The following is a 21,334-nucleotide window of genomic DNA, read 5'->3' on the forward strand; positions in this document are numbered from 1 at the left end:
TTATAATAATAATTATGGTATTTGTTAAGTGCTTCCTATGTGTCAAGCCCTGTTCTAAGTGCTGGGATAGATACAAGATAATCGGAGTGGAGACAGTACTTGTCCTACGTGGGGCTCACAGTCTTAATCCCCATTTGACATATGAGGTAACCGAGGCACATAGAGGTGTAGCGACCTGTTCAGGATCACGTGGCAGACAAGTGACAAGGAGAAGCAGCGTGACTCAGTGGAAAGAGCCTGAGCTTTGGAGTCAGAGGTCGTGGGTTCAAATTCTGACTCTGCCAACTGTCAGCTGTGTGACTTTGGGCAAGTCACTTCACTTCTCTGGGCCTCAGTGACCTCATCTGTCAAATGGGGATTAAAACTGTGAGCCCCCCGTGGGACAACCTGATTCATTCATTCATTCATTCAATTGTATTTATTGAGCGCTTACTGTGTGCAGAGCACTGTACTAAGCGCTTGGGAAGTACAAGTTGGCAACATATAGAGACGGTCCCTACCAACAGTGGGCTCACAGTCTTAGAGCACCTTGTAACCTCCCCAGTGCTTAGAACAGTGCTTTGCACATAGGAAGCACTTAACAAATACCGTAATTATTATTATAATGTTCCCTTATATGTTCCCTCAGTGTTCCCTTCCCCACAGCACCTGTATATATGTTTGTACATATTTATTACTCTATTTATTTTACTTGTACATATCTATTCTATTTATTTTATTTTGTTAATATGCTTAACAAATACCATTGTTATTATTATTATTATTGACAGAGCTGGGATTAGAACCCAGGTCCTTCAGATTTCTAGGCCTGTGCTGTATCCACCAGGCCATGCTGCTTCTGAGTTGTCCTGTCCAAGCCCAAGGGACTCTGTCCCCTGCCCAACACAAGCAGGAGTCTAAGACACTAGCCTAAAATAGGCCTCAGAGGCCATGTGGGAGAACATTTTGAATGAAGGTGCCTGTTTATTGTTGTATCGTAATAATAAGAAGAAGAATAATGGCATTGATTAAGTGCTTACTCTGTGCAAAGCACTGTTCTAAGCGCTGGGGAGATTACAAGGTGATCAGGTTGTCCCACATGGGGCTCACAGTCTTAATCCTCATTTTACATATGAGGTAACTGAGGCACAGAGAATAATAATGATAATAGCATTTGTTAAGCGCTTACTATGTGCAGAGCACTGTTCTAAGCGCTGGGGGGGATACAAGGTGATTAAGTCATCCCACGTAGGGCTCACGGTCTTATCCCCATTTTCCAGATGAGGTAACTGAGGCTCAGAGAGGTGAAGTGACTTGCCTAAGGTCACACAGCAGACATGTGGCAGAGCCAGGATTCAAACCCATGACCTCTGACTCCAAAGCCCGGTCTCTTTTCCACTGAGCCACACTGCTTCTCTAAGTGATTTGCCCAAAGTCACACAGCTGACAATTGGCAGAGCTGGGATTTGAACCCATGACCTCTGACTCCAAAGCCTGGGCTTATTCCGTACTCTCCCAAGCACTCCGTACAGTGCATTGCACACAGTAACCGCTCAATAAATATGATTGATGTATGTATGTTTGTACATATTTATTACTCTATTTATTTATTTATTTTACTTGTCCATATCTATTCTATTTATTTTATTTTGTTAGTATGTTTGGTTTTGTTCTGTCTCCCCTTTTAGACTGTGAGCCCACTGTTGGGTAGGGACTGTCTCTATATGTTGCCAACTTGTACTTCCCAAGCGCTTAGTACAGTGCTCTGCACACAGTAAGCGCTCAATAAATATGATTGATGGATGATGATGGATGATTGATTGACTGATCCAAAGTGCTTATGTTCAAAGGAGTTTGTAATTCCTTCCTACTGCCTTGATGGTATTTATTAAGTACATATTGTATATGATGGAGTACAATGGAGTAAATTAACCTGATCCCCCCCCTCAAGGAGCTGACGGTCTAGTGTAGGAGGAAACTGACATTAAAATAAGACAGAGCCCCCTTTTTCCTCTCCCCCTCCCCACCCCCACAGCACCTGTATATATGTTTGTACAGATTTATTACTCTATTTTACTTGTACATATTTAGTATTCTATTTATTTTGTTACTGATGTGCATCTAGCTTTACTTCTAATTATTCTGATGACTTGACACCTGTCCACATGTTTTGTTTTGTTGTCTGTCTACCCCTTCTAGACTGTGACCCCGCTATTGGGTAGGGACCGTCTCTATATGATGCCAACTTGTACTTCCCAAGCGCTTAGTACAGTGCTCTGCACACAGTAAGCGCTCAATAAATACGATTGAATGAATGAATGAATGAATCTAGCTTTACTTCTAATTATTCCGATGACTTGACACCTGTCCACATGTTTTGTTTTGTTGTCTGTCTCCCCCTTCTAGACTGTGAACCCGTTGTTGGGTAGGGATCGTCTCTATATGTTGCCGACTTGTACTTCCCAAGCCCTTAGTACAGTGCTCTGCACACAGTAAGTGCTCAGCGTGGCTCAGTGGAAAGATCCTGGGCTTTGGAGTCAGAGGTCATGGGTTCAAATTCCGGCTCCACCAATTGTCAGCTGTGTGACTTTGGGCAAGTCACTTAACTTCTCTGTGCCTAGTTCCCTCATCTGTAAAATGGGGATTAAGACTGGGAGCCCCCCGTGGGACAACCTGATCACCTTGTAACCTCCCCAGCACTTAGAACAGTGCTTTGCACATAGTAAGCGCTTAATAAATGCCATTAAAAAAAGTGCTCAATAAATACGATTGAATCTTTTAGACTGTGAGCCCACTGTTGGGTAGGGACTGTCTCTATATGTTGCCAATTTGTACTTCCCAAGCGCTTAGTACAGTGCTCTGCACATAGTAAGCACTCAATAAATACAATTGATGATGATGATGAATGTTCATTCATTCATTCATTCAATAGTATTTATTGAGCACTTCCTGTGTGCAGAGCACTGAACTAAGCGCTTGGGAAGTACAAGTTGGCATCATATTATAGATAGAGGAAGCAACCAGTTATAAAAATATACATAAATCTCATCCATCCCACTTGGAGCCGGGAGCAAGACAGCAAAATTAGAATTCAATCAGCAGAGGCCACAGGGGAGTCACTAAATAAATAATGCAAAAGAGGCTCTACTCAGCTCTATCTCCTTGGCCACGGCTGCTGTCTTATTATACAGTGCCCTGCACATAGTAAGTGCTCAATAAATACGATTGATGATTATCATATGCATTCAGTTGTTCCAAAACACAGGTTTCTCATAGCAGTTACACTTGTATCCTGCTAAGAAATAAGGAAAAGTCTTCTGAAAGCATGAGCCTGCTTGGATACAGCCGGCCATGGTATCAGAAGAAACAGCTGGCTCCGGGGGAGCCTGTCAGACAGGGGTGAATACGAACATTTTCCTTAATAATAATAGTAATAATAGCATTTATTAAGCGCTTACTATGTGCAAAGCACTGTTCTAAGCACTGGGGAGGTTACAAGGTGATCAGGTTGTCCCACGTGGGGCTCACAGTCTTAACCCCCATTTTCCAGATGAGGTAACTGAGGCCCAGAGAAGTGAAATGACTTGCCCAAAGTCACACAGCTGGCAATTGGAGGAGCTGGGATTTGAACCCATGACCTCAGACTCCAAAGCCCGGGCTCTTTCCATTGAGCCATGCTGCTTCTCTACCCACTAAGCCACACTGCTTCTCTGAGATGTTTAAACTCAGCACAAGCCTTGCTCACATCTAAGTAGGCACCTGGGGGGGATGCCCAGCAGTTTCTTCTTAAAACTCTTTGTAAGTACATGAGATGGCAGAAAACCTTGATCATGTGTGTTCTAACAACATCCCATCAGGGTCCAGACCGGGGCAGCTACCTAGGGTAAGGAATCCCTCCTCCTACTTTCTACCAATCAATCAATCAACCATATATAATGAGCACTTGCTATGTACTAAGCACTTATGAGAGTAATAATAATAATAATAATGATATTTATTAAACACATACTACTTCTAGACTGTGAGCCCGCCTTCTAGACTGTGAGCCTGCTGTTGAGTAGGGACCATCTCTATATGTTGCCAACTTGTACTTCCCAAGCGCTTAGTACAGTGCTCTGCACACAGTAATAATAATAATAATAATAATGATGGCATTTATTAAGCGCTTACTATCTGCAAAGCACTGTTCTAAGCACTGGGGAGGATACAAGGTGATCAGGTTGTCCCTTGTGGGGCTCACAGTCTTAACTCCCATTTTACAGATGAGGGAACTGAGGCCCAGAGAAGTGAAGTGACTTGCCCAAAGTCACACAGCTGACAGTGTCAGGATTCGAACCCACGACCTCTGACTCCAAAACCCGGGCTCCTTCCACTGAGCTACGCTGCTTCTCTAAAGCAGTGCTCAATAAGCGCTCAATAAATGTGATTGAATGAATGATTGTGTCAAGCACTGTTATAAGTGCTGGAGTAGATACAGGGTAATCTGGTTGTCCCAAGTGAGACTCACACTTTCTATCCCCATTTTACTGATTATTATTATAATGATATTTGTTACGTGCTTACTATGTGCCAAGCAGTGTTCTAAGCACTGGGGTAATAATAATAATAATAATAATGGCATTTTTTAAGCACTTACTATGTGCCGAGCACTTTTCTAAGCGCTGGGGAGGTTACAAAGTAATCAGGTTGTCCCACGTGGGGGCTCACAATCTTCATCCCCATTTTACAGATGAGGTAACTGAGGCACAGAGAAGCTAAGTGACTCGCCCAAAATCACACAGCTGATAAGTGGCAGAGCCAGGATTAGAACCCACAGTCTCCAACTCCCAAGCCCGGGCTCTTTCCGCTGAGCCACACTGATTCTCTAAGAGTACAATCTGTCAGAGTTGGTAGATACATTCTCTGCCCACGAGAAGCTTCCAGGCTGGAGCAGGAGATCATCATCATCAATCGTACTTATTGAGCGCTTACTGTGTGCAGAGCACTGTACTAAGCGCTTGGGAAGTACAAATTGGCAACATATAGAGGCAGTCCCTACCCAACAGTGGGCTCACAGTCTAAAAGGTGGGCTCACGGTCTAAAAGCGGTGACGTGGACATGGACATTAAAATAAATTGGGAGATGGACATTAAAATAAATTATGGCTGTGTACAGAAGGGCTCTCCTTATTGACTTTTCTCCTAATTATTCATTTGATCCTTCCTTTGGCATATGAGGGGTGGATGCACGATGGAAGGAAAATTGAAGATGTCCAGGAGGGCAGAATGTTCTCAAATCATCAGCATCACCTCCGCCACCGAGTACTTACTAACCGCAGGAGCTGTTGGAGTGATGAGCGCTTCAAAGAAAGCCTCCTGGTAGAACATTTAGGACGCACTCCTTGTCTGACAGGAAGGACCAAGTCTACTGCCTAAAGGCCCTTCTCGATGTAAAATAATAATAATAATTTTGGTGATTGTTAAGCACTTACTATGTGCCAAGCTCTGTTCTAAGTGCTGGGGGAGATACAATAATAATAATAATGATGGCATTTATTAAGCGCTTACTAGGTGCAAAGCAATCAATCAATCAATCAATCATATTTATTGAGTGCTTACTCTTGGACTAAGCGCTTGGGAAGTCCAAGTTGGCAACATATAGAGACAGTCCCTACCCAACAGTGGGCTCACAGTCTAAAAGGGGGAGACAGAGAACAAAACCAAACGTACTAACCAAATAAAATAAATAGAATAGATATGTACAAGTAAAATAAATAAATAAAGCACTGTTCTAAGCGCTGGGGAGGTTACAAGGTGATCAGGTTGTCCCACGGGGGGGCTCACAGTCTTAATCCCCGTTTTACAGATGAGGTCACTGAGTCCCAGAGAAGTGAAGTGACTTGCCCAAAGTCACACAGCTGACAATTGGCGGAGCCGGGATTTGAACCCTTGACCTCTGACTCCAAAGCCCATGCTTTTTCCACCGAGCCACGCTGCTTCTCAAATAATAATGGCATTTATTAAGCGCTTACTGTGTGCAAAGCACTGTTCTAAGCGCTGGGGAAGTTACAAGGAAATCAGGTTGTCCCACGTGGGGCTCACAGTCTTCATCCCCATTTTACAGATGAGGTAACTGAGGCCCAGAGAAGTGAAGTGAGTTGTCTAAAGTCACACAGCTGACAAGTGGTGGAGCCTGGATTAGAACCCACGACCTCTGATTCCCTGCTTCTCTGTCAATCAGTCCATCGTACTTATTGAGTGCTCACTGTGTGCAGAGCACTGTACTATGCGCTTGGGCGAAGCTGGGATTAGAACCCAGGTCCTCTGATCCCCAGGCTTGTGCTCCTGTCAGCAAAAGTCTGGGGTGTCAGCTGCCATCAGTTTATCTTCTAACTAAAACTTGACCAGTGGTCTAGAATACATTGCCATTAGCTTTTCCGGTTATTACCAAACTGGGGGAGATGGCAAGAATCTAGAATTGTAAAAATGGTGCAACAGAATCAAAACCAATCACGACCCAAGTAAATGCATAAATGAAAGAAAAAGAAAACCAACTTCCCAAATGGAGTTTCCACTCAGCCTCTCAAGGTAATGGAGGGAGGGAGAGAGAAAGAGGAGAGAGGGCACAACTTAGACCCTGGTTATTCTAAACCAAACAAAATCACCAGATTTGGCAAAGGTGCAAAATGATACACAAAGTAGAAAAGTACTGCGTTTATAGCAACTATTAGCAGCTTAGTGGAAACGAAAGTTCTTCCTTGGATTTGTTGAAATAGGGCCCAATTTCTTTAAAAGCACTTTAAATGAAAGCGTGGCCAACTGGGTAAGGCTTGATGAAAAAGTAATTTATGCTGGAGAAAAGAAGGCTGATGAGATAATAATGGCCTTCAAGCCCAGTGGGAAGGGGGATGCTTAATATCATTATATGCTAATCTTAGTGCTGGGAACCTAATCATCAGTTCCATTTATGTTGTTCATAAGGGCTTATCTGATCTTTTCCCTGCCGCAACAGGGAGTAAAGCCAGGCTTGGCTACCAAGTCTGTTCTTGCTCACCTGTAGAGAAGCAGCGTGGCTCAGTGGAAAGAGCCTGGGCTTTGGAGTCAGAGGTCAGGGGTTCAAATCCCAGCTCCACCAATTGCCAGCTGTGTGACTTTGGGCAAGTCACTTCACTTCTCTGGGCCTCCGTTACCTCATCTGTAAAATGGGGATCAATCAATCAATCAATCGTATTTATTGAGCACTTACTGTGTGCGGAGCACTGTACTAAGCACTTGGAAGTACAAGTTGGCAACATATAGAGACAGTCCCTACCCAACAGTGGGCTCACAGTCTAGAAGGGGGAGACGGAGAACAAAACCAAATATATTAACAAAATAAAATAAATAAAATAGATATGTACAAGTGAAATAAATAAAGAGTAATAAATATGTACAAACATATATACAGGTGCTGTGAGGAAGGGAAGGAGGTAAGACGGTGGGGATGGAGAGGGGGACGAGGGGGAGAGGAAGGGGGGGCTCAGTGTGGGAAGACCTCCTGGAGGAGGTGAGCTCTCAGTAGGGCTTTGAAGGGAGGAAGAGAGCTAGCTTGGCAGATGGGCAGAGGGAGGGCATTCCAGGCCCGGGGGATGACGTGGGCCAGGGGTCGATGGCGGGACAGGCGAGAACGAGGCCTAACGGTGAGGAGATTAGCGGCAGAGGAGCGGAGGGTGCAGGCTGGACTGGAGAAGGAGAGAAGGGAGGTGAGGTAGGAGGCGGCGAGGTGATGGACAGCCTGGAAGCCCAGGGTGAGGAGTTTCTGCCTGATGCGCAGATTGATTGGTAGCCACTGGAGATTTTTGAGGAGGGGAGTAACACACCCAGAGCGTTTCTGGACAAAGACAATCCGGGCAGTGGCGTGAAGTATGGATTGAAGTGGGGAGAGACACGAGGATGGGAGATCAGAGTGAAGGCTGATGCAGCAGTACAGACGGGATAGGATGAGAGCTTGAATGAACAGGGTAGAGGTTTGGATGGAGAAGAAAGGGCGGATCTTGGCAATGTTGCGGAGCTGAAACCGGCAGGTTTTGGTGACGGCTTGGATGTGAGGGGTGAATGAGAGAGCGGAGTCGAGGATGACACCAAAGTTGCGGGCTTGTGAGGCGGGAAGGATGGTAGTGCCGTCAACAGTGATGGGAAAGACAGGGAGAGGGCAGGGTGAAGACTGTGAGCCCCCCGTGGGACAACCTGATCACCTTGGACCTCCCTGGTGCTTAGAACAGTGCTCTGCACATAGTAAGCGCTTAATAAATGCCATTATTATTATTATTATTCTACATGACCTGGGGCAAGTCACAACTTCTCTGTGCCTCAGATCCCTCATTTGTAAAATGGGGATTAAGACAGTGAGTCTCCTGTGGGACAGGAATCACGGCCAACCTGATTAGCTTGTATCTACCCTAGTGCTTCCCCTCTCAGGCTCACACCTGAAGAGTTTCCAGTACTCTACCAGCCTCAGCTACTGGAGGGAGTGTCAATCAATCAATCAATCGTATTTATTGAGCGCTTACTGTGTGCAGAGCACTGTACTAAGCACTTGGGAAGTCCAAGTTGGCAACACATAGAGACGGTCCCTACCCAACAGTGGGCTCACAGACTAGAAGGGGGAGACAGAGAACAAAACAAAACATATTAACAAAATAAAATAAATAGAATAGATATGTATAAGAATAAATAGAATAGATATGTACAAGATATGTCAAGCGGAGGCCTACCCATTTCATTCCTAGCTTGGGCAGTGGCTAGCGAGTGGAAGGCAGTTTGCTACAAGTCAAAACTCATCTATGCTGGGCAGCAAAAATATGGGAGAAAGTCGAGGCGGAGACTCGAGTTTACTGCGCAGAAGGTAGCAATGGTAAACCACTTCTGTATTTTTGCCAAGAAAATTATATGGATACACCACCAGAACGATTGCAAATAGCAGGGCATTTTGAGAGAGATGTGTCCGTGGTGTCGCTATGGATCGGAAACGACTCGACGGCGTAAGACAAGGCAAGACCCCAGTGCTTAGAACAGTGCTTAAAACATAGTAAGTGTTTAACAAATACCATCATCGTTATTCATTCATTCAATCGTATTTACTGAATGATAAATAAATAGGTCGTTATCATCGACCTATTCGATGCAGACGTTTGAAGATGCAACAAGGTGTTTAGAAGCCAGATTCAAAATTCAATCCCAAAGGGGAGAGAGGGAATGAAGTTTGAAGCACAGGGAAGCAGCGTGGCTTAGTGGAAAGGGCCCGGGCTTAGGAGTCAGAGGTCATGGGTTCTAATCCTGCCTCCGCCACTTAGCTGTGTGACTTCGGGCAAGTCACTTAACTTCTCAGTGCTTCAGTTTCCTCATCTGTACAATGGGGATTGAGACTGTGAACCCTACGTGGGACAACCTGATTACCCTGTATCTACCCCAGCGTTTAGAACAGTGCTTGGCACAAAGTAAGCGATTAACAAATATCAACATTATTATTATTATTTGATTTTAAGAATTGTTGGAAGCAGCATGGCCTAGTGGATAGAGCCTTGGAGTCATAAGGATCTGGGTTCTAATCCCAGATCTGCCACTTTTCTGCTTTGTGACCTTGGGCAAGGCACTTCACTTCTCTGTGCCTCATTTACCTCATCTGTAAAATGGGGATTAAGACCGTGAGCCCCATGTGGGATGTGGACTGTGTCCAACCTGATTGCTTTGTACCTCTGTATCTTACTTTGTACCTACCCCGGTATTTAGAACGGTGCCTGGCAAATAGTAAGCGTTTAACAAATGACATTAAAAAAAAAGAAGAGCTCTCCTTGGAAGACCTCTGGGAAGGAGAACGAGGTGGACATCATCATCATCATCATCATCAATCAGATTTATTGAGCGCTTACTATGTGCAGAGCACTGTACTAAGTGCTTGGGAAGTACATATTGGCAACATATAGAGACACTCCCTACCCAACAGTGGGCTCACAGTCTAAAAGGGGGAGACAGAGAACAAAACCAAACATACTAACAAAATAAAATAAATAGAATAGATATGTACAAATAAAATAAATAAATAAATAGAGTAATAAATATGTACAAACATATATACATATATACAGGTGCTGTGGGGAAGGGAAGGAGGTAAGATGGGGGGGACATAGAGGGAGAAGAACCCCTTAGAAGGAAGTAAGTCAAAATAGTCAAAATAGTAGGCAGGGCTGGGGAATAGTGGGCATAAGAGCCTGCAGGAAGGAGTTAAAGGTCTGAAAGAGTTAGTTGGAGTTACAGGGGAGGAAGTCAATGACGGATGAATAATAGCATTACATAGATGAAGAGTCGGAATTATAGTCCTAGAGGGCAAATGGATCATGGTGACATCACCCAGCTGCACAGCTAGGCGTAGGTGAAGTCAACTTCGAAAGCGATACCCTGCTAAATGTGGGCAAGGTGAAAAGGATGGAGGGACAAGGGAAATAAGGAATTGAATTTACCAGAGAAGTTGGTGTTACAGGCATGGGCCTTCCTTTATGTTCAGGGACAGTAGGACTGTCAGGGAGGTGGGGATGTACCCAGTAGTTTGGGTCAGACATAGAGAATCCAGAGATTTCAGATTTTGGAGGGATCCAAGGAAAGCTTTGTGGGGTGGAGGGGTATGAATGAGGTGGCAGATTAGCTGGTCAGAAAATAGTAGGCAGTTGTACAATCAATCAATCAATCATATTTATTGAGCGCTTACTGTGTGCAGAGCACTGTACTAAGCCCTTGGGAAGTCCAAGTTGGCAACATCTAGAGACAGTCCCTACCCAACAGTGGGCTCACAGTCTAAAAGGGGGAGACAGAGAACAAAACCAAACATACTGACAAAATAAAATAAATAGAATAGATACGCACAAGTAAAATAAATAAATAAATAAATAAATAGAGTAATAAATATGTACAAACATATATACATATATACAGGTGCTGTGGGGAAGGGAAGGAGGTAAGATGGGGGGGATGGAGAGGGGGACAAGGGGGAGAGGAAGGAAGGGGCTCAGTCACAGTATTGTACAAGTGGGTGTTGTGTTCAATACCTTTGTTCTTCCCTCCTCCCAGCCCCACGCACTTGTGTACATATCTGTAATTTATTTATTTATATTAATGTCCATCCCCCTCCCCCCCCCAAGGCTATAAGCTTGTTTTGGGCAGGGAATATGTCTGTTTATATTTTACTGTACTCTCCCAAGTATTTAGTCCGGCACCCTGCACACAGTAAGTGCTCAATAAATACAACTGAATGAATGAATAAGAATACCTGTTAAGCGCTATGTGGTACCACTGTACTAAGTGCTGGGGTGGTTACAGAATATGTGGCTTGGACACAGTCTCTGTCCCACATGGGGCTTACAGTATAAGAGGTATTGAATTTCTGTTCTACAGATGAGGAAACTGAGGCACAGAGAAGTTAAGTGACTTTCCCAAGGTCACCCAGCAGGCAAGAGGCCGAGCTGGGATGAGAACCCAGGTCCTTTGATGCCCAGCCCCAAGCTCTTTCCACTAGATCATGCCGCCCAGGTTGATCTGTGACAGATGAGGTCAGTTGAGGCTTAGCAGAATTAAATAGCAGATTGGAGCAAGAGACGGGAGGGTTATTAATTCGTAGGGAGGAGTGGGCTGGTTTATTAATTGGTAGTATTTATTGAACACCCTACTGGGAGAGTCCAAGAGAAGCAAGACACATGTTTCCTGCCCTCGAAGAGCTCTAATGAGGAAGACTGACAGAAAAATACATATAGTGAAAAGAGAAAAAAATCAGTCAATAGCATTTATTGCTTCCTGTGTTTAGTAAACTGCACTAAGCCTTAGGGAGAGTGCAATAGAATTAGTAGAGAAGATTCCTGCCCACAGGGAGCTGACAGCCTAGTACTTGGGGAGACAGACACTAAAGTATATTACAAGTAAGAGGAAGATGGAAGAGATATTTACATGACTTAATGCATGGGTCATAGTGTAAATAGGATTTGTACATAAGTGCTATGGGAAGTTGTGAGTTTTTAAGTGCTTAGGTAGCACAGATGTACTGAAGAGCCATTTAAGGGAATATTAACAGGGCAGAATTAGAAATTAATTGGGGAAATCCTGGAGGACATGTGATTTCAAAAGGGCTTTTGGGACGCAGGGAGAACTGTGGTCAGGTGGATTTGAAAGGGGAGGGAGTTCCAGGAAGGGGAGGACGACGTGGGCAAGAAGTAGGTAGCAGGAGAGAGGAGAAGGCACCCTGAGTGGATTAGCTTGAAAGAAAAGGAAACTACCAGCTTGGGTGTTTTTTGTTTTGTTTTGTTTTGTTTTAATGGCATTTGTTAAGCGCTTACTATGTGTAAAGCACTGTTCTAAGCACTGGGGAGGATACAAGGTGATTAAGTTGTCCCACGTGGGGCTCACAGTCAATCCCCATTTTACAGATGAGGTAACTGAGGCTCAGAGAAGTTAAGTGACTTGCCCAAGGTCACACAGCAGACATTTGGTGGAGTCGGGATTCGAACCCCCGACCTCTGACTCCAAAGCCCGGGATCTTTCCACTGAGCCACGAGAGGCACCCGGATAAGTAGGAGGGGCAGAGCAGAATGAATGTCTAAATGCCAATCGTCAAAAGTTTATTTTTCATGAATAAGGGGAGGATGACATGGGCAAAAGGTAGGTAGCAGGAGAGAGGAGAAGGCACCCTGAGTAGATTAGCTTAAAAGAAAAGGAAACTACCAGCTTGGGTGTTGTGGGAGAGGCACCCGGATAAGTAGGAGGGGCAGAGCAGAATGAATGTCTAAATGCCAATCGTCAAAAGTTTCTCTTTCATGAATAAGGATATAGCAGGAAGCAGTAAAACTTAACTCTAGTCGGTCCGAGAAGCAGGTGATGTGGACTTTGAACGATCTGAAAGTGAGGGACGGAGGGAGTTAACCCACAACAAGCAGAGGTGCCATGGAGAGTAGAGTAGGGAATGGTATCACATTGGATAGGGATAAAGTTTCGGCGGGGGTGGTGTTTTGGGTCTGCGAAATACCACTGATTGATTGACTGATGGTGAAGAGAGAGAAGAGGGATAAAAGTGAGCTGAAAGGAGAGTGACCGAGGAGGGTGGGGAAGGAGGGCTCGGGCAGGGGTTCAGTGAGCTTCAGGCCGCAGGACGGCATCGGGTTTCCCCAGGGACTCATGAGGCCATTGTGGAGCTTGTTAAGGAATGCCCTCCCTCTTCCAGGAATGCCCTCCCTCCTCAAGTTCATTCATTCATTCAATCATTCAATCGGATTTATTGAGCACTTACTGTGTGCAGAGCACTGTACTAAGCGCTTGGGAAGTCCAAGTTGGCGACCTATAGAGACGGTCCCTATGCAATAACGGGCTCACATATGCCAAGCAATCACTCTTCCCCGTTTCAAAGCCTGGGGAGGTTCTCCCCCTTCTAGACTGTGAGCCCGCTGTTGGGTAGGTACCGTCTCTATAGGTTGCCAACTTGGACTTCCCAAGCGCTTAGTACAGTGCTCTGCACACAGTAAACGCTCAATAAATATGATTGAATGAATCTTGCCTTGGCAACGGTCACTAGGCATTCACTAGAAGATGTTCGAGTAGCCTCCTCACCCCCAGCACTGGGGTGGGGGGTTCGGGGGTCTCTGGGGTCTCAGGAAGTTGACGGACCCCAGTCACAGGAGGCCAGCAAGGCCAGGTAGGAGAAACCTGTGGAGAAATGAACAAAGGAGCACGGAGGTGGGAATAATCATTATGGTGTTTATTATTATTATTATTATTATTATATAATATATATTATATTATAATTATAATGATAATAATAATAATAATGGTATTTGTTGAGCACTTACTACGTGCCAGCACTGTTCTTGCTAGGGTAGATACAAGATAAATAGGTTGCCCCACATGGGGCTTACAGTCTTAATCCCCATTTTACAGACGAGGTAACTGAGGCCCAGAGAAGCGAAGTGAGTTGCCCAAAGTCACACAGCTGATAAGTGGCGGAGGCGGGATGAGAACCCACGACCTCTGACTCCCAAGCCCGGGCTCTTTCCACTAAGCTTCGCTGCTCCTCTGGTAAGCGCTTCCTATGTGCTAGACACTGCAGTAAGCGCTGAGATGGATACAAGCAAATCGGGTTGGACACAGTCCCTGTCCTACATGGGGCTCGCATCCTTAATCCTCGTTTTACGGGTGAGGAAACTGAGGCCCAGAGAGGTGAAGTGACTTGCCTGAGGTCACACAGCAGAGCCCGTTAATGGGTAGGGATTGTCTCATCAACTGCCGGATTATACTTTCCAAACGCTTAGTACAGTGCTTTGCACCCAGTAAGTGCTCAATAAATATGACTGAATGAATGAATGAATGACACGTGGCAGAGGTAGAATTAGAACCCATAACCTACTGCTTCCAGCCACTAGATTCCCAGGCAGGCGGCTGCACTGCATTAGCTGTGTGACTTTGGGCAAGTCACTTAACTTCTCTGTGCCTCAGTTACCTCATCTGTAAAATGGGGATGAAGACTGTGAGCCCCCCAGGGGACAACCTGATCACCTTGTAACCTCTCCAGCACTTAGAACAGTGCTTAATAAATGCCATTATTATTATTATTATTATTTGGACTTCGGACTTCAGCAGTATTTTAGGGTTTGTCTCCTGGCGCTGGTTAATTAAGCCAAGGTGAAGCTGGATGTTAGTGCGCTTAGAACAGTGCTTTGCACATAGTAAGCGCTTAGTAAATGCCATTGTTATTATCATTATTATTATTTGGACTTCGGACCCACTCCAGACCCGCTCAGCCCGAGAGCTCCTCCCGAACAATGTGCTGAACGTCTTGCCGAGGGCGGGACACAATCGAGTGTGCACAATCCACCTCCCTTTCATCATTAATCGTATTTATTGAGCTCTTACTGTGTGCAGAGCACTGTACTAAGCGCTTGGGAAGTACAAGTTGGCAACACATAGAGACAGTCCCTACCCAACAGTGGGCTGCAGTACACAAGAAGCGGTCATGGGTTCAAATCCTGGCTCCACCACTTGGCTGTGTGACTTTGGGCAAGTCACTTAATCAATCAATCACTCAATCAATCGTATTTATTGAGCTCTTACTGTGTGCAGAGCACTGTACTAAGCACTTGGGAAGTACAAGTTGGCAACATATAGAGACGGTCCCTACCCAACAGTGGGCTAACTTCACTTCTCTGGGCCTCAGTGACTCCATCTGTAAAATGGGGATGAAGACTGTGAGCCCCGTGTGGGACAACCTGATTACCTTGTTTCCCTTCCAGCGCTTAGAACAGTGCTCTGCACACAGTAAGAGCTCAATAAATGCCATCATTGTTATTCTCCAAGACTGTGAGCCCGTTGTTGGGTAGGGACCGTCTCTAGATGTTGCCAACTTGCCCTTCCCAAGCGCTTAGTACAGTGTTCTGCACACAGTAAGCGCTCAATGAATATGATTGAATGAATGAATGACACTGTGCTAAACGGCTGGGAGAACTGAGGGAGGTGGGGCCTGAGGGACTGGGGGCGGGGTCTGAGGGGTGGGGGCCTGATGGACTGTGGGCGGGGCCTGAGTGGCGGGGCGGGGCTTAAAGAATGGGGCGGGGCTTAAAGTATGGGGTGGGGCCTGAGGTTCTGTGGGCGGGGCCTGAGGGGTGGGTGGGGCTTAAAGGATGGGGCGGGGCCTGAAGACGGGGGCGGGCCCTGAGGGACCGTGGGGGCGGGGTCTGAGGGACGGGGCGGGGCCTGAGGGACTGGAGGCGGGCCCTGAAGATTGGGGGCAGGGCATAAAGGGGGCATAAGGGACGGGGTGGGGCTTACAGGACGTAGAGGGGCCTGAGGGACTGTGGGCGGGGCCTAAAGGAATGGGGGCGAGACCTGAGGGTGGTGGGCGGGGCCTGAGCATGAATGAATGAAAGAAAGAAAGAAAGAAAGAAAGAAAGAAAAAGAATATGTCGAGCCATGACGGACTGAGGGGCGGGGCCTGGCGATGTGTAGGGCGGGGCCTGAGGGGCCGGGGCGGGGCTTGAGGCGAAAGGGGCGGGGCCTGAGGAAGTGTGGGGCGGGGCCTGAGCGATTGGGGGCACGGCCTGAGAATGAATGAAAGAAAGAAAGAAAGAAAGAAAGTAAGAAAGAAAGAAAGAAAGAAAGAAAAAGAAAACGTCGGGACATGACGGACTGAGGGGCGGGGCCTGGCGGAGTGTAGGGCGGGGCCGGAGGGACTAGGATGGAGCTGAGGGACCGGGGGTGGGGCCTGAGGGACTGGGGGCGGGGCCTGAGAACGGTGGGTGGGGCCTGAGAATGAATGAATGAATAAGAATAGGTGGGGGCTTGATGGACTGAGGGGCGGGGCCTGAGGAAGTGTGGGGCGGGGCCTGAGGGACCGTGGGGCGGGGCCAGAGAATGGATGAATGAATGAATGAATGAATGAATGAAAAACAAAAGGTCTCGGCATGACTGACTGAGGGGCGGGGCCTGGTGGAGTGTAGGGCGGGACCTGAGGGACTGGGAGTGGGGCCTAAGGATGGTGGGCGGGGCCTGAGAAATGAATGAATGAATGAATGATTGAACGAACGAACGAATGAATGAATGAATGAATGAATGAAAGAATGAAAAAGACTAGGTGGGGCAAGACGGACTGAGGGGCTGGGCCTGTCGGAGTGCAGGGCGGGGCCTGAGGGACTAGGATGAGGGCTGAGGGACAAGGAGCGGGGCTTGAGGGAAAAGAGGCGGGGATTGAGGTCGGTGGGCGGGGCCTGAGATTGAATGAATGAATGAATGAATGAATGAAAAAGACTAAGTGGGGGCAAGACAGACTGAGGGGCGGGGCCTGTCGGAGTGCAGGGCGGGGCCTGAGCGATTAGGATGAGGGCTGAGGGACTGGGGGCGGGGCCTGAGAATGAATGAATGAATGAAAGAAAGAAAGAATGAATGAATGAATGAAAAAGACTAAGTCGGGCAAGACTGACTGAGGGGCGGGGCCTGTCGGGGTGCAGGGCGGGGCCCGAGGGACTAGGATGAGGGCTGAGGGACGGGGGCGGGGCCTGAGAATGAATGAATGAATGAATGAAAAAAAGAAAGAAAGAAAGAAAGAAAGAATGAATGAATGAATGAATGAATGAAAAAGACTAAGTCGGGGCAAGACTGACTGAGGGGAGGGGCCTGTCGGAGTGCAGGGCGGGGCCTGAGGGACAAGGATGAGGCCTGAGGAACGGGGGCGGGGCCTGAGAATGAATGAATGAATGAATGAAAGAATGAATGAAATAAAGAAAGAAAAAAGAAAGAAAGAAAGAAAGAAAGAAAGAAAGAAAGAAAGAATGAAAAAGACTAAGTCGGCTGAGGGACCGGGGGCGGGGCCTGAGAATGAATGAATGAAAGAAAGAAAGAAAGAATGAATGAATGAATGAATGAATGAATGAATGAAAAAGACTAAATGGGGCAAAACTGACTGAGGGGCGGGGCCTGTCGGAGTGCAGGGCGGGGCCCGAGGGACTAGGATGACGCCTGAGGGACGGGGGCGGGGCCTGAGGATGAATGAATGAGTGAGTGAATGAATGAATGAATGAAAGAAAAAGACTAAGTTGGGGCAAGACGGACTGAGAAAGAAAGAAAGAAAGAAAAGGTTGAGGGACGGGGACGGGGCCTGAGAATGAATGAATGAATGAATGAATGAATGAATGAATGAAAGAAAGAAAGAAAGAAAAAGACTAGGTGGGGGCAAGATGGCCGAGGGGCGGGGCCTGTCGGAGTGCAGGGCGGGGCCTGAGCGACTAGGATGAGGGCTGAGGGACGGGGGTGGGGCCTGAGAATGAATGAATGAATGAATGAATGAATGAATGAATGAATGAAAGAGTGAAAGAATGAAAGAAAAAGACTAAGTCGGGGCAAGACGGACTGAGAAAGAAAGAAAGAAAGAAAGAAAAGGTTGAGGGACGGGGACGGGGGCCTGAGAATGAATGAATGAATGAATGAATGAATAAATGAAAGAAAAAGACTAAGTCGGGGCAAGACGGACTGAGAAAGAAAGAAAGAAAGAAAAGGTTGAGGGACGGGGACGGGGGCCTGAGAATGAATGAATGAATGAATGAATGAATGAATGAATGAATGAATGAATGAATGAATGAATGAAAGAAAAAGACTAAGTCGGGGCAAGACGGACTGAGGGGCGGGGCCTGAGGGACCGGGGGCGGGCCCCGAGGGTGAGTGGGCGTGGCCTGAGGTGAGGGGGCGTGGCCCTAGTGAAAGGGGGCGTGGCTTCGCGTGTCGGGCTCCCGGGGCTGCCGGTGGCGCGCGTCTCCCAGCGAGCCGCCAAGGAGCGTCCCCCACATCCCATCCCATCCCATTCCCATCCCATCCCATCCCATCCCATCCCGAGCCATGAACACGGAGCGGATCGTCATCCCGGGCCCGGGGCCCTGGGGCTTCCGCCTGGTGGGAGGAAAGGACTTCGAGCAGCCCCTCACCATCTCCAGGGTGAGCGACCCCCTCCGCGGGGCTCAGGCCCAACAGCCCGGGCTGGGCGGGAGTCATTTACTTCTTTCTTTTATTCATTTACTTATTTCTTTTATTTGCACGTGTTTCTCCTATTCATTTAGTTATTTCTTTTATTTGCACATGTGTATCCTATTTTAGTTGTCCGTATGTTTTGTTCTAATAATAATAATTCTTAGTAATTATCCTCTATAACCTATTCTATTTATTTCATGTTGTTAGTGTGTTTGGTTTTGTTCTCTGTCTCCCCGTTTTAGACCGTGAGCCCACTGTTGGGTAGGGACTGTCTCTAGATGTTGCCAACTTGGACTCCCCAAGCGCTTAGTACAGTGCTCTTCATCATCAATCGTATTTATTGAGCGCCTACTGTGTGCAGAGCACTGGACTGAGCGCTTGGGAAGTACAAGTTGGCAAAATATAGAGACAGGCCCTACCCAACAGTGGGCTCACAGTCTAAAAGACTCTCCACACAGTAAGCGCTCAATTAAATACGATTGATTGATTGATATTGATTGATTGATTGATATTCTCTAATAATAGAGAAGCAGCGTGGCTCGGTGGAAAGAGCCCGGCCTTTGGAGTCGGGGGTCGGGGGTTATTTATTTATTTTATTATTTATTTATTTACTTTATTCGTACATGTTTATTCTATTTATTTCATCTTTACGTCGCTGTTCTGTTTTTGTTTTTTTGTCTTTCTGCCCGGGAAAGAGATTCCCTTCTTATGTTGCCAACTTGGACTTCCCAAGCGCTTAGTCCAGTGCTCTGCACACCGTAAGCGCTCAATAAATACGATTGAATGAATGACTTTTGTTCTAATAATTATTATTATTGATAATTATCCTCTGTAATCTATTCTCTAAGAATAGAGAAGCGGCGTGGCTCGGTGGAAAGAGCCCGGGCTTTGGAGTCGTGGGTCGTGGGTTATTTATTTATTCTATTATTTATTCATTTATTTATTTATTTGTGCGTGTTCACTCTATTTTATTTTGTTCATATGTTTTGTTTTGATAATAATAATAATTGTTAATAGTTATCCTCTATAATCTATTCTCTAATAATTGAGAAGCAGCGTGGCTCAGTGGAAAGTGCCCGGCCTTTGGTGTCGGGGGTCGGGGGCTATTATTTATTTATTTATTTATGCACTGATTTATGTATTTATGTATTTATTTATTTATATTTGCTTTTTATTTATGTTTATTCTATTTAGTTTATTTTGTTCATATGCTTTGTTTTAATAATAATTATTATTAATAATAATTATTATTCTCTATAATCTATTCTCTAATAATAGAGAAGCAGCATGGCTCGGTGGAAAGAGCCCGGCCTTTGGAGTCGGGGGTCAGGGGTTATCTATTTATTTACTCATTCATTTTATTTGTACATGCTTATTCTATTTATTTTATTTTGTTAATATGTTTTGTTTTAATGATAATAATAATTATTAATAATAATTATCCTCTATAATCTATTATCTAATGATAGAGAAGCAGTGTGGCTCAGTGGAAAGAACCCGGCCTTTGGAGTCGGGGGTCGGGGGTTATTTATTTACTTATTTATTTATTTAATTCGTTTGTACATGTTTATTCTATTTATTTTATTTTGTTCATATGTTTTGTTTTCATAATAATAATAACGGCATTTATTAAGCACTTCCTATGTGTTTCTAGACTGTGAGGCCACTGTTGGGTAGGGACCGTCTCTATATGTTGCCAACTTGTACTTCCCAAGCGCTTAGTACGGTGCTCTGCACACAGTAAGCGCTCAATAAATACGATTGAATGAATGAATGAATGCAAAGCACTGTTCTAAGCGCTGGGGAGGTTAACAAGGTGATCAGGTTGTCCCACGGGGGGGCTCACAGTCTTCACCCCCATTTTACAGATGAGGTAACAAAGGCCCAGAGAAGTGAAGTGACTTACAATAATAATAACAACAATGCTGCAGACTCGTACTTCCCAAGCGCTTAGTCCAGTGCTGTGCACACAGTAAGCGCTCAATAAATACGATTGAATGAATGAAAAGGAGAGAAGGGAGGTGAGGTCGGAAGGGGCGAGGTGATGGAGAGACTTGAAGCCCAGAGTGAGGAGTGTGTCACCCAACGCTGCTATATGGTTATATTGTCCTCTCCCAAGCGCTTAGTATAGTGCTGTGCACACAGTAAGTGCTCAATACGTACGACTGATTGATTGACCGATTGATTGAGAGACCGGTATAATTGAGTCGGTAGACACGGGAAGCAGTGCGACCCAGTGGAAAGGGCACGGGCTCGGGAGTCAGAGGCCCTGGGTTCTAATCACAGCCTCTATCAATCAATCATTCATTCAATCAATCATATTTATTGAGCGCTTACTGTGTGCAGAGCACTGTACTAAGCGCTTGGGAAGTACAAGTTGGCAACATATAGAAACGGTCCCTACCCAACAGTGGGCTCCCGGTCTAAAAGGGGGAGGCAGAGAACAAAACCAAACATACTAACAAAATAGAATAAATAGAATAGATATGTACAGGTAAAATAAATAAATAAATAGAGTAATAAATATGTACAAACATATATACGTATATACAGGTTCTGTGGGGAAGGGAAGGAGGTAAGATCTGCCCAGATTGTCTTTGTCCAGAAACGCTCTGGGCATGTTACTCCCCTACCAATTGCTGTGTGATCTTGGGCAAGCCACTTCACTTCTCTGCCTAGTGGATAGAGCACGGGCCTGGGGCTCGGAAGGTCATGGGTTCTAATTCCGGCTCCAACACTTGTCTGCTTTGTGACTTTGGGCAAGTCACTTCACTTCTCTGTGCCTCATTCATTCATTCAGTTGTATTTATTGAGTGCTTACTGTGTGCAGAGCACTATACTAAGCGCTTGGGAAGTACAAG

The 21,334-nt window shown here is 45.9% G+C and overlaps 1 protein-coding gene across 1 annotated transcript in view; it reads left to right on the forward strand.

The window, feature by feature from the left end:
- The first annotated feature begins 18,280 nt into the window (after positions 1-18,280).
- PDLIM1 (PDZ and LIM domain 1) overlaps positions 18,281-21,334 on the forward strand; it is a 62,439-nt gene continuing 59,385 nt past the window's right edge. Inside the window, exon 1 of the mRNA XM_038743693.1 lies at positions 18,281-18,440. Coding sequence (XP_038599621.1) covers positions 18,345-18,440 — 96 coding nt within the window. The 5' untranslated portion in view covers positions 18,281-18,344. The remainder of the gene's footprint in view (positions 18,441-21,334) is intronic.

Source organism: Tachyglossus aculeatus, chromosome 3 (assembly GCF_015852505.1).
Source record: "Tachyglossus aculeatus isolate mTacAcu1 chromosome 3, mTacAcu1.pri, whole genome shotgun sequence".
In the NCBI taxonomy this organism is placed as follows: domain Eukaryota; kingdom Metazoa; phylum Chordata; class Mammalia; order Monotremata; family Tachyglossidae; genus Tachyglossus; species Tachyglossus aculeatus.